The following is a 13,502-nucleotide window of genomic DNA, read 5'->3' on the forward strand; positions in this document are numbered from 1 at the left end:
GGGGATGTGTGGGACGGGTGCAGGGTTGGGGTGGCCCTCCTGGTCCCATGGGGAGCCCCACGGGATGGGTCCCAGGGGGTTCTTGGCTGCTCGGTGCCCGATGGCCTGCCGTGACATGGGGGCCGCGGAGGGCGGTTGCAGCCCCATAGCGGGCGTCCCTGTCCCGCGCGGGGGCAGGTGCCGGCCGAGCCTCGCGCCGTCCCGGCCGCTGACGCGCTCGGCGCCTTCTCCCTCCCTCCGTCCCTGCCAGGGCGGCGCGCGGTGCCAGTCGGGCGCCATGTCCCGCCGCAGCCAGCGCCTGGGCACCTCGCGCTACTACGCGGGCGATGAGGACGCGGCCGCCAGCAGCAGCGGCGGCAGCAGCTCCCTGCCGGGCGGGCTGCAGCCCCCCTTCAAGGAGGCCGCCCCCAGGTCGGTGCMCGGGGGAGGTCGGGTCCCCGCCTCGCTGATATTCGTGCGCCGGCTCGTGCCGCGCCGAGAGCGCGGCCCTGTCCCCCCTGCACGCTCGGCGTTTCCGTCCTGCGCGGGCAGGAAGCCGCGGCGGGCGGGCGGCGGAGCACCTCGCTGCCGCAGCGGGAGGCGGCACCTCGGCGGGAAGCGGCGGCGGAGGCGGCAGCGCCTCGGTGCTCCTGGGGCGCCCGCGCGGGACGAGGGCAGCGCGCGGGGCAGAGGAGGCGCCGGGCAGCGCCGCGGCTCCCCGGCTCCCGCTGCTGCGTCCCGGCGGCCCCGCGCCGCGCTTGCGAGCGTCCTCTCACCTCCGGCAGAACCATCAGGAGGAAATCGAGCAGCATGAAGCGCCTCTCGCCCGGCCCCAGCACCCAGACCACCTACTACAGCGAGTCCATGATGAGCGAGTCCTACCTGGGCGGCAGCAGGCCGCTCTCRGCCCTGGGCAGCTCGGCCTTCGACRACGGCCTGGACAGCAGCAGCTTCTGGGGTGAGCGGCCCGTGCCGTGGCCACGGGCTGCCCRTCGGACGCGGCGCCAGCAGCGCTGGTCACCCGCGGGGCGCTCAGCTGYGCTGGTTCCTCAGCGGGGCCCCTGTTTTGGTGCAGGTGGGGAGCTCTCGATGAGGAGGAGAAGAGGGACGGGGGATACCGAGGCCAGTAAAACCAACGGGCTGGTGGAGAGCAAGACGTACGACACGTACGCCTCCTCGTCCGGCTACTCCTCGGAAGAYGACTATGGTGGTAGGGATGCGGGGAGAAGGGTGGTGGGATCAGTCACTGGCCGAGAGCAGCTTTCTGCCGAGGCCCTTGGCGAGCTCCGCCTGGCCGTTCACCCYGTCTCGCCCTCCTTTTCCCGCAGGTCACTTTAGCTCGGGCCAGAGCAGCTCCGGGTCGGGGCTCCGGAGCGCAGCCTCCCGCRTCGGCTCCTTCCTCTGGCACGTGCTCACCTCTCCGGGTGAGTGTGGGCATACGGGTGGCTTCCCACGGCACCTTGATGCTTTGTGGGGCTCTGCCCTCCCCACGAGACCGCGAGCACTATTGCCTGCTCGGGTGGATGCTCCTTGGCCTTAGGTTTGTTACTGTCCCTGAAGTGTCACTAATTRAAGAAACTGAAGTCAGAAGCTTTTTTTTTWWAAAAAAAAAAAAWAATAATTAARGGGGGGGAAATAAAAGGTACGTGCATGAGTGGAAAGGTTTTGAAAGCTGCTGAAGGGATCTGTGCCTGTGAGGGATGTGAGGGTAAAAGCCCAAGTGCAGCTGCTGGGTGAGCCTGAAGGTTCCTAGCCGAGCCGAGTGATGGGGTGCATGCAGTGGAACTGAACCGTGTTGTCCCCTCCTGTCCTCCCATCGGGAGCACTGGGGAGAGCCGGAGCAGCCYGGGGAGCGCGGGCACGCGTGTGCCGGGCTCCCGTCCTGAGGGTAGATCCGTCTCTCACAGCCCGGTTCCTGGGCTGGCTGCTCTTGGGGGTCAGAGGCGCGTGGCGCCGGCTCGGCGGCGGAGCTGCCCCGATGGACGGCATTGCCCCGCGGAGGTGAGCGGGGCGCAGGCGGCGCGAAGCGCGGGGCACGCGCTGCAGGCTGGGGCAGTGCTCGCCGCTGAATTTGCTTTRTTCATGTGTTTAATGTGGTCTTTTTCTGGTGGAGCTCTCCCTACCGATCCCCCATTTCTGGCTCGAGCCCAAAGGAGGGCCACGCATGGGAGAAGGCAGCTGCGGCCGCACAGGCGCCTCTTTCTTCTCGCCTCTCCAGAGGCTGTTCGGCTCTGAAGAAGTTCCTGCTGCTGCTGCTGCTCCTGCTGCTCCTCGCTGCGGTCGCCTATGGTAAGGAACCCGGGGCTCGTGGCTCTCTGTCCTCTCTGCCCCGCGAAAGCCCTTCCGTCCTGCGCCGAGTGGAGGGACGGTACCGTTGTGCCGGGGACTCGAAGCTGGCGCCCCGCTGCMGCGCAAATGGCAGAGCCCAAATCCTGGCACGTGGGGCAGGATGGTGCCTGGGGACAGGCTTGGGGCCCCTCGTTCCCAGCGCCTTGTCACCCCTGCCCCCAGAGGCCACCAAGTGATGCTTGATGGAGGTGGACTCTGCTATGGCACGCTCCCTGCCCACCGCCTTCACCCTCTCATCTCTCTGCCTTGCCAGCCACTTGGTATTTCTACCCGTATGGCCTGTCCACGCTCAGCTTCCCTGCGTTTCCCTGGGGATCTGCCAGAGTCTCCTCCCCTGGAGGAGCTGACGTGCAGGGAGCTTGGGACCTGACTGCCCTGGATCAGGTAAGGGCTGGCGTGGGGCYGCTGGGGTGGGTGCCCATGGGGACACGTAGGGCCACGTGATCGGGCTCCCGCTACGGCCCTGTCAGCTTTCCAGGCATCCCTGGAGGGGTGGCACAAGCCACGTGCCCTTTTCAAGGAAGTGACACATGAACGACGTCCCTTTGGGACCGGCGGGTGTCAGTGCTGGTCCCTCAGGAGCAACCCCAGGGGTTGGCGCCGTGCGCAGGGCTGCTCTTGGACGGTGCTTCCCTGTGCCGCCGCAGGGGCCGAGCGGGACGCCGCAGCTCCTGGCGCGGCTGCAGGCCCTGGAGCAGCGGCTCGAGGCGCTGGAGGCCGAGGCGTCGCGGTGGCGGCCGCGGAGGGGCGAGCTGCAGCAGGGGGACGCGCTGGCGCTGCTCGAGGGGCTGCTGAGCCGGCGGCAAGAGGAGCTCGCGGAGCACGTGCGCCGCGGCCAGGTGAGCCGGCGGCGCGGGGCCGCCCCGGCGGAGCGAGCCGGGGCTCCGCGCGGGGCGCTCACGTCCCCGTGTCCCGCAGGGAGAGCTGGACGCCCTCCGAGCCCAGGTGCAGGGCGATTTGAACGAGCGCCTGGGGAAGGTCGCGCAAGCCTCGCAGGTACGGGCAGGAGCCCTCGCCGCTCCCGGGAGTGYGGGGAGGGATGGGGGGACCTGTCGTCCCTTGGAAGCGGGATGTGTCCGTGCTGGGTGCCAGCAAGTGGATGTGGTGTTGGTGGGAGCCTCCTGCCAGGCTTGTTTCCGCACGGGAGCGGGGTGGTGGGGACGGGAAGCACTGTGGAGGCTGCGTTTATGCCCCAGCTGGCAAAGGTCCAAACTGGGCTTTCCATGTCCAGCAACCAAGAGGCGAGCGTCGTTCCCTGTGGCACAACTCCCGGGAAGTAGGGCAGTGTGTGCCGTGTCTGTGCTTGGGGAGGGTAGAGCGGGGCCAAGACATCAGCAGGAGAGAGGGCCTTGGGGGAGGCCCCTGGTTTCCCTTGTCCTGCCGGCTCTCCCAGCGGAGCAGCCCTGCTGCAAAGGACAGGGAACAGCCTATTCTGGTTGAGACRCCTGCATCCTGACATGACTTTGCTTAGTTTCACGTACTCGTTGCGGATCTTACCCGGGCGTTTTTGTTTCCCTTGTGACTGTTTTGGCAGGAGATGGAGGCCCGCTTGCTCAAGCTGAACTCGGAGTGGCAGAGGTACCGTTGGCCGCCTGGGCTGAGCCGCTTCTCACCGCGACTTCACCTCTCCCGCCTACGCTTGTGTCCTGTGTTAGGGGCAAGCACATAGTGGGGTGAAATTGCACACATAGTGGGGTGAAATTGCACACATAGTGGGGTGAAATTGCACACATAGTGGGGTGAAATTGCTTTTTGCAGAGCTTGGAAAGGGTTTCCAGCTCAAGTTTGGTGAGGGAGCTGAGAGAGACTGAAAAGCACCATTTTAAGGAAAAGAGGTTGAGCGAGAAGTGCCCTGGGTAGCAAGGCTGCTGCAGGGGAGGCAGCAGCGAGTGATGGTGGCCGAGACCTGTGTCACCTGGAGCCACGCAGGCGGGAGCAGTCCCACGGCCGGGAGCTCTAGCCGGTGGGGCAGAGGCCCCAGGTTTGAGGAGGGGAGCTGGGATCGTCSGTYGCTGGCAGCTGGGCTGCGAATCCCYAGTCTGCCGTGCTGCCCGGCTCACSCTCGTGCCCTTGTTGTGTTTCCTCTCTTGGTGGGGTGCAGCTCCACGCAGGAGGCCCTGAGGGGGAGCTTCCAGMAGGACATGGACAAACTGGAGCGGGAGCTGGCGGGCCTGAAGAGGGAGCTGGCACTCCTRAAGTCGGACCAGGAGGTGGTGGGGAAGCACATGGAGGTCATGCTGGAGCAGATCAAGGGAGTGCGAACAGACGTGAGTTCCTGATCCTCCACAGTGGGTCTGGCCTGCCCCATCTCGGGGCTGCCTGGGTTTTCGGGAGCGCTCTTGCCAAGGGCATCGGTCCCCTTGCGGATTGATCCCGGGGACCTGCCAAGTCCTTGTGGTGGAGGACGGGAGGCAGCTCTACCCGGGGCTGAGCTCCCGCCTTGCTGCTGCAGGTGGAAGGACAGATCCCAGCCTGGGTGAGCCAGTTCTTGTCGCAGCCACGGCGGGACGGTGCAGCCGGCCTCTTCCTGCAGCGGGAAGACTTGCAAGCTGAGCTCCAGGCCCTGGAGCGCAGGATCCTCGCCAAGGTCTTGGAGGAGCGGGCGCTTTCGGCACAGGACGCCCAGGCTGGCATTGGAGTGGCCCTGCAGCACGGGGGCATGGCAGGCGTCACKGAGGAGGTGAGTGGTAGCCTGGGGACATGCGGCACCTGTGGGCGCTGGAGGCACCGTGGAAGGCCCGGGCACACGTGCCTGGCGTATAGTGGAGACATGGGGACAGCCCTTGTGCCCGGGATGCTGCTCCCGGCTGTGCAGATGGGTGTTGGAGCAGGCTAGGATACGCTGTGGTGAAGGTGACGTTAGGGCTGGCAGACTCGGTGTGTTTTCCTCTTGCCCCTTTGCTGCTTTCCTTGCAAAACCCCGTGTCAAGCTTGGCAGCCTCTTGCCAAGATGTGTGCTTTGCTTTTGCGTCTTAACACAAACCAGTTCTCCTGCATCAGAGGTTTCCAGCGGGGGTGGGTGGGATTAAGAAGCTGCTGGGCCTGGGRCACGCTCGGCCTTGCGGGAAGAGCTTGTGCTCCTGCTCTGTCCCTCCTTTGCTCGCTGAACACAGTATTCCTTGCTTGGCCCCTGTGAGCATCTCTTTCCTCGCCTCTCCAGGCGGATGCCTTGTGGCAGGGCGCTTGTCTCGGCATGTGTCTGGCCTGCTCTGGGATCTACTAACTCTAAGGGAAGAGGCTGGTTTGGGAAGCCTGCTAGACAGGATTCTGCAGCCCCCTTTAAAGAGGGGCAGCTCCCATGGCTGCTGGGTTATCCTGCAAGTGTGGGCCTGTGCCTTGCAGGTGAGGGCGGGAGAGGAAGAGGAGGCAGCCACGGTCTGCCTGCCTCGCCTCTAAAACCTGCCGCCGGTGCTCAGGCCCTTAGTTCTTGGGCCAGGGAGATGTGGAGAAAGGAGGAGGCGTGAGGACGCCGGGGCTCGCACGTCATTCACCCGAAAGCCAGGCAGGAAAAGCCCAGCGAGGTTTCCATGGCTGGGACGGGATGTTTGCAAACAGTCCCACTTACTGCTGCTCTCTGCAGTGATGCAGGGACTTTTTTTTGGGGGGGGGCATTTTAATTGAATGACACCACAGGAAAAAATGAGCCTGTCTGTTTTGGAAAGATTTGTTGGCAATCYGCTATGGAGGGCACGTGGAGAGAGGCAAAAACAGGGATTAACAGCAGGCTCTGCCCCACAGTCCACTCAGGCCTCATGAATGCTATAAAATTTAGACACCAAACAGTGGTGCTGGATCCCTCCTCTTGGATTCAGTTCCTGAGGAATATATTTATTTCTTGTTTGCCTGTCTGGGAGAAGTGGAAGGATTTTTTTTTCTTTTCTGGGATTCAGTGACTTGTGTGATCTCATGCAATGCTGGTGTTGCAGCCTCGGGTTTGCCAGATAGGGCAAGCTGGTGTTGGTCCCTATGAGAAGGGGAAGCAGCAGGATGAAGCTGGGAGAGCCACACGAGCTGAAAGGCTGTGTCCAGCATCTGCAGGGCATCCAGCTCCTCTGGTGCAGCCAGCCCATCCATCAGGATGGGGAAGGGGAATCCAGCATGCCTGCACATTGCCACCACCATGTGTGGCAGCTGTAGCCAAGATGTTTCCAGGAACACCTAACACATCTCTGTAGCCAAATGCACAACCTCGTGYCTTTGCTGCATGGATTCTCCTGCTGGCTGCTTTGGGAAAGGGCCTTTGTCCCAGGAGGAGGCGCTAGCCCAGGGCCCCGGATSCGTCAGGGGACAGGGTGTCCTTGCCAGCCCTTCAGCCCTCTCGTGCCCCCTGCTCTCCCCGCAGCAAGTGCACCGCATCGTGGAGCAGGCCCTGCGGCGCTACAGCGAGGACCGCGTGGGCATGGTGGACTACGCGCTGGAGTCGGCAGGTAGGCGCCAGTCCCTCAGCCCTGGGGCTGGGGGAGGCTGGCTCCCTTCTGCGCTGCGAGCCGCGCATGGGCAGCACTGGGAAGCACTGGGCGTGTGTGGGAATGCTGTCCCGGCTCCCGCGCTGCGGGGGCCGCCCGGCGCCTGGAAGCTGCCGCCTCACCGCGGCCTTCCCGCTCCGCGCCAGGGGCCAGCGTCATTAACACCCGCTGCTCGGAGACCTACGAGACCAAGACGGCGCTGCTGAGCCTCTTCGGGATCCCGCTGTGGTACCACTCGCAGTCCCCGCGCGTCATCCTGCAGGTGAGTGCCGCGGGGAGCAGGGCCCAGCCGCTGCCGTCCCCGTTTCTCCCTCAATCTCCGATGGATTTGGCCCATCCTGTTGCTTGAGTGAGCTTAGAGACAGCCCTCTCCTTTCCTTTTCTTCCTGAGCCCCTGCTCCCTCTGTCCCACCTAGTTTCTCCTCTCCAGGGCCACTTACACCCCCTTCTTTTCTTCACCTTTCACTATGCTAGTGTCCTGGGAGGCGCCTCTTTTGCACACTCCACATGGAGGAGGGTAACTCCTGCTGTCCCCAGGAGGGCAGAGGAAGCACTGGGGGAAGGGAACAGGATGCAGAGACACCTGTACAGTTTTCATAGGTCTTCAGTGCCGTGGCTGCGTGCGCTGGTCTCACTCTGGGGGTAGTTTGCGACCAGGCAGCCTTCCAGAAGTGGCGGCCACTGCGTAAGGCTGGAACAAAGTTGGGCGCAGCGGTTGGTGTGTTTCCTGAGGCAAGTTGTGATGATGCTGGAGTAAAAAGCAAGTGGCAGGTCTTGAGTCACCCTTCTGGGTCCCACCTGGGACTGTCTCGCCTTGAGCTGGGTGTTCAGCTCAGCCCAGGACCAGCCTGGCCCTTGTCCCTCTCTGTGTGCTGTGAAGAAAGAGGACTTTCTTTACAGCAGCTTAGACAGTCGCTTTGGAGCAGCGTGGTCCCCTCACACTCCTCCACACAGTTAACAGCTGCTGTGCTGTCCAGAGGTGGCAGCATCTTATAGGGAATAAATACATCCTCATGGAGCCTGTAAAATGCTCCAGGATGAGGGAGCCGAGGTAACAGCGGGAGAAAAGCAGTGGTAATGGCAGTAACCTTCCTGCTCATGCCTGAGAGCTGGTGTCTTGTTCCCGTGCGCGTAGCCAGACGTCAACCCYGGGAACTGCTGGGCATTCCGTGGATCCCAGGGCTTTGCGGTGATCCGCCTCTCCAGCCCCATCCGTCCCACGGCTGTGACGCTGGAGCACATCCCGAGAAACCTCTCGCCCCAGGGGACCATCCCTAGTGCTCCCAAGGACTTCACTGTCTACGTGAGTATCCTCTCCTGGACCCCAGGGAGCAGGTGGATGTGGGGAGACTGTGCAGAGGACTGCAAGAGGATGATGTGTGTGATGTGCTTGGTGGGAAAAGGGGAGCGAGTAGGTGTAACTCTTGGTCTTTCTTCTGTCTCTTCCCACTGGTCCCTGTTCCCCTTTGTGTGTTTTGGCCCGGAAAGGCAGGCACGGTATCCAGACGCACTTGTCTCCGTCCCCCACATCTGCCCTGGACTCTGGTCACCTCACGTTCTCCCTCTCTGCCTCCCTTCCCCCTTTGCTTGTTCCCCGTAGGGTTTGAAAGAGGAAAGAGAGGAGGAGGGCGCCCTCCTTGGACAGTTCACCTACAACCACGATGGTGACCCCATCCAGACGTTCTACTTGAAGGTGAGGTGTGGGCTGGCGYAGGAGCCCTGCCGCCAGGCTGAGCCCCCGCAGCAGGGAGCAGGCAGTGCTGCTGGGGGATGCCCGGGTGGAGGACCTGAGGGCCGCAAAGCCACCCTAAAGGTGCTTGGTTGGTCCTTGGAAGATTTGCCTATGAGGAGTCGCTGTTCCGGCTCCTGTCATTCTGGGAGGGATTGCTGCAAGTTTTGCTCCTGTCCTTGGCCCCAGGCCAGCTCGTGTCCCTGGCAGCCACTGGCAGCCAAATTTGAGGAATGTTTTCCCCCTATCCCAAGGGCTCAGGCGCATGTTTCCCTTCCTGCTTTGAACCATCTCCTCTCTCTCTCCCTTCTTGCTAAGAGTGAAGATGGGGCCACGTTCCAGCTGGTGGAGCTCCGGATCCTGAGCAACTGGGGGCACCCCGAATACACCTGCATCTACCGCTTCCGCGTGCACGGGGAGCCAGTGCACTGACCCCCCCGCCCGACCGTCCGTCCCGGCCGGCCGCCCCGGTCCCGCACGGGCAGCGCGGGATGATGGCGCAGGGAGGAGGCTGCCTGGAAGAGAGCGACAGGGAATTCGTCCATTTTTTTGCYGCTTCACATGTAAAAAAACGCTGGGAGGTTCATGCAGCCCCCCTGGAGAACTTGTTCCCCTTCAGCTTTTCTGTGCTGCTGCTTGCAGAGGGGGAAAATTGGTATTTAGGGGAGAAGACTGTAGTCTTCAGAGGACGGGGTGGTAAGGCAAGAGCATCCTRTGTGGGTCCTAGCATGGCCTGGGTTCTTTTCCACGCATATCGGACTCTTTGACTTTTTAAGCTAGCTTTTTATCAGGCCGGTGCAGTCCACRTGTCCCCTCTTTCCCCACCTCCTTTCTGATGGCGCACGCAACCTTCCTGTGGCTTGTGGAAGGTGTCTGTAATCCTGTGTGCTGCTTCATGCAGGCTTGGGCATGTTGCAGCGTGCGTGGCCTTGGTGACCGGTTTGGTGACTTCAAAGCACGTGGGGAGCTTGTCACGAGCAGCGAGTCTCGTGTCGCTGTCACCTCCCTTCTGCTTGGGGCCATCCTTCTGCCTTGGCCTTGGCTTCCTAAAGGCCCAGCTCTTCAGAAGCGGCTAGCAGAGGGCAAGTAAGGCAGTAYTGAAGCAGTATTAGTATCAAAGGATTCAGGGCAGCGGGGAGGGAGAAGGACGGACGGGGGGCTGTGAAGYGTGGCCCCCCGCGCTGCTTTGCTGCCGGCTGCGCCGTGTCACGATGCTATTGACAGCCCCCGGCACCTGCTTCCCCTTTGCGGGCTGCTCTGTTGTTTTCTAAGGGGGGAGGGCTGGTCTGAGGTGAGGGCGTCAGGGCTTTTTTTGTAATAACAAAGGGAAAAAAAAAAAGGTTTTTTTTTCCCATGCAGTTTCTACTTAACCAGAGAATGTTCTGTCATGTGGTAGCGCTCGGGCGAGCGGCTTAGGCCCAGAGCGGGCTAGAGCTTTATGTAGTACGAGACTAGTGCGCGCAGCAAGCTAAGCTAGGCTAAGCTGGGCAGAGCTGTTGGAATGCCGGGCTCGGGATGGCGACGTCCGTGGCAGCGGCTGCYGGGTGAGGTGCCGTCGGCTGCCGCTGCGTCCCCGGGGCAGCAGCCGGGCTTGCTCCCTTGCTTTCCTTCCCTGGGAGGAGGCCCTTGGAGCGCGGGCAACTCGTGCCCGCTTGCCTGTAGGTGCAGCTGTACGTAGGCAAGGTGCTGGGGAGGCCGAGGCCCGCTCCGTGCGCGTGCAGCTGTGGAGCAGGGCACAAGGGCAGGATGCGGCTGCCGCACGCAGCCGGCGGGGATGGGGCAGTGAGTGCCCCGCTCGTTGGGCTCATGTTCTTGGATAGCGTTTATGACATCCCCACCGGATTGTCTYGAGTTGAAAGAGAAGCCAAGGGCTCTCCTGGCTGTCGTTTTGGCAGGCTGCTGCTGGCATCGCCTTTCCCAGGCAGTGCAAGTGCTGGGGGAGCAAGAGAAAGYGGCTCCTGCTCTGGTCTTTCTGCCTGAAGCACAGTGGGGCAAAGGGACCTGGTGCAGGGGAGAGCTGAGGGGGTTTCTCCCAGCTACATGCCTTTAATGCTACCCAAGGGGGAGAGAGGTGGCAACGCTGCCTTCCTGAGCGGGTCTTCCTTTTCCAAGAAAGCAAACTAGCTTCCTATCCTAGTCCAGGGACTATCCCTGAGGCCTAGTCCCACTTCCACAGTTCTCCCTTGGAGTCTCATGGAGGCCTCTGCTGCCAGAAGAGAGCAGAGCCGCAGCCAGCGAAGATAAATTCTGTCCTATATTGAGCCTAGAGACAATTTTTGGCAGCTACAGCCAAAGTTATTTTAAACGTGTGTGCAACTGCCTGCTTAGCCTTGGAGCCACGGCTCCTGCCAGGGCCCTTTGTGCGCAGTGGGGMTTCTGCAGAGGCCTAGGCCTTGCTAGGCTCAGCAGTCTTTCTGTGGCTTATCCGATGAGAAACAGTGCTGGCATGCGGAGATGAGAGTCTCCTTCCTCACAGCATTTCTGTGTCCTTCCAATACCATAACCATGAGGCGAGAAGGCCATTTTGCTCCTRTCCCTTCTGGCTCCCTTGTGGGGAGAGCGCCTGCCTGAGGGACTGGCCTTTTTGTAAATAAGGCACTGGAGTGAGAGGTGGGAAAAGGGGGCCTCTTTCCCCTGTGGATGGAGCTGGAACCTGGCCCCTTTGCTCCTTCTGAGGCTCTCCTAACCACTAGCCAAGGGCCATGGAACCGCCTGCTTTAAGAGAAGGAGCTTGCAGGGGTAATGAAAGGAAAGGTGGATCCCTGCGGGAGAAAGCTCCGCRTCTCTGCCCTTGTGGGGTAAAACCCCTTGGAGCCAAAAGGGGGAGGAAATCCCATCTTCCGTGCTTCTCTGCAGTGCTTAGCTCTCATTTTAGTGCCCTCTGTGTGCTGGGTGCCCTGGGCCTGCTCCGCTTGCACACAGGAAGGGTAAGTGCCATTTACAGGGCCCTGAGCTGGACACTGGATCGGGGCTGCAGCACAAGCACTGAGTGCCCATGGAGGCATCTCTTTGCATCTCTGTGACCCCTTTCCTGCACTGTACAGCTGCAAGGAAGAAGAGGGCAAGAAAAAARGCAGCATGCAGTAATGCCCCCCTCAGCCTGGGGCCTCTGGAGTCCCCAGCTCCTTAGGATGAGCAGCACGAGACCAGAGCAACGAGGCAGCTGGCGGAGCAGCCTTCCCATATCCACTCCCTCTGCCTCCTTTATTTTCCCCTCATTCTTGGTTTGTCCCTAACACAAGTGTTAAAATTAGCCCTGCATAAATGGGTGGTTACAGGGTAGGAGATGAATTTGTATGAGATTTTGTAGCCTGTTGCAAAATGCTGCACTGTTTTGTTCGTTTTATTTTTTAATCAACGGATTGTAATTTATGCCTATGCAAGAAAAAATAAAAAGAAAAATAAATTATATCAAAAGTGTTGGCCTTTGAAGTGTTTCGCAGGTGCCTTTGCTAGTGAAGAAGCTTGCACAACCATCAGACAAAACTCCACGTAGTGCTGCAAGATTTCAGCTCTTGCTTTTATGGAGCTTTTAACTTTCTTTCCCTAAGTTTATTACAGAGCCTCTATCCACCACGTAGTTGCCTCCTGAACAGATGAATGCTTGCCCTGTTCATACCACATCCTTACTTTGCAGCATGACCTGTCCCTTCTAACAAATCTCAGGCCTGACAAAAAGCTCAATTAAAGGTTAGCTACACATTACTCCCTTTTCCTTAACACGGGATATAAGTTACCCAGCAGCAGGATAAGACCAAGTGAAAAGGGAGTATTTTATACTCAGCTTCAGCAAGCCAGGAGTCTGAAAACAGCTACAAAAGGGGGCAGGGGGAATCCCACCAGTGTTGACTGGAATATGATGGACCAGAGACAGACTCCACGTGAGGGGATTTCCAGCAGCTCTTCAGAAGAAAACCATGCTAGAAGGGAGGCGCATTTGGTATCAGCCCCTGCCTCAGTGCCTTTTTCCTGGGGCGAGGAGCTAGATCTGGCTGGAGAGCAGGGGCTACATGTGAACACACAGACAACAGAGGAAAGGGACCGGTGCCTGGTGGCAGCAGCAAAGGCCCAAGTGCAGGCAGCAGTGAGCAACCTACCTCCTGCAGGAAGMCCAAGTGTCCCGGCTGGAGCTGGCCCCAAGTGACTGGCTAGAGCAGCACTTCGCAGAGGAGCTGCTGCAGCGAAGGGATGGGAGCAGCTTCCACAGGCGCAGCCTCCTTTCACAGTAGCAAAGGAATGAGGTGCCAGACCCCTGCCCTGGCTTTTGGAGTGACGGCAACAAGCACCGATTTTCCAGCGGGACAAAAAGCGACAAGACAGGTTTTTAACTTCGAACAAACTTTTTTTTTAAAATTTATTTTATAGATCACGTCAGCCCGAGTGATCTTTGAATGCTGGTCACAAAAGAGAGATCACACCACCTCCTTCACATGAACTTAAGTAAATCTGCTTCTAGCCTCAGCAGTCTCCTTCATTCGGAGCACAAGGAATGGAGAAAGRAAAAAAAAAACTGCCTGGAGAAATCTGCTCCCTGCAGAAGCAGGGGGCAGTGAAATCAGATGCAGTTTGGTGCTGCTGCAGAGCCAGAACATAAACAGGCCAGGTCCTAATGCTCTTCTAGCCACACTTCACACCCCCTCACAATGTGGGTGCTATTAGTGTTGTAGCTGCCTATAGTTCCTCCCCAGGAGAGCGCTGGTATTTAGGCACATAGCTTGGATAGGACTCTCTAACCTCCCGATTCCACCACTGCTCAGGCCACTCCAGTCTCTAAGGCAAAGTCCATATTCCTCACACCTCTTCCACAATGCTTAATGCTTCTGGAGTGCTGATACACCAGCATCAAGACATGCTCTCTCTCCCCAGAGCTTTACAGCCTATTCTTGCTCAGCTGGCTTTAAATCATCTCAAAACACAAGGCAAAAGGGAATGACCTCCCTACTTGTGGTACTTGCCACAGACGAAAACAGGAACAACCA

The 13,502-nt window shown here is 60.1% G+C and overlaps 1 protein-coding gene across 1 annotated transcript; it reads left to right on the forward strand.

Annotated features, from left to right (window-relative positions):
- Nucleotides 1-268: 268 nt before the first annotated feature.
- Nucleotides 269-9,551, forward strand: SUN2 (Sad1 and UNC84 domain containing 2). The gene is made up of 17 exons (XM_026039872.1): nt 269-411; nt 765-937; nt 1,055-1,189; nt 1,308-1,512; nt 1,867-1,980; nt 2,093-2,268; nt 2,582-2,712; nt 2,976-3,167; nt 3,247-3,324; nt 3,863-3,906; nt 4,430-4,595; nt 4,781-5,008; nt 6,671-6,755; nt 6,941-7,056; nt 7,930-8,097; nt 8,395-8,487; nt 8,842-9,551. Exons 1-17 carry the CDS (start codon nt 278-280, stop codon nt 8,953-8,955), a joined length of 2,352 nt encoding a protein of 783 aa, XP_025895657.1. The 5' UTR covers nt 269-277; the 3' UTR covers nt 8,956-9,551.
- Nucleotides 9,552-13,502: the final 3,951 nt, after the last annotated feature.

The sequence above is a fragment of the Nothoprocta perdicaria genome, unplaced genomic scaffold (assembly GCF_003342845.1).
Source record: "Nothoprocta perdicaria isolate Ctin4 unplaced genomic scaffold, notPer1 scaffold_244, whole genome shotgun sequence".
Lineage (NCBI taxonomy): Eukaryota > Metazoa > Chordata > Aves > Tinamiformes > Tinamidae > Nothoprocta > Nothoprocta perdicaria.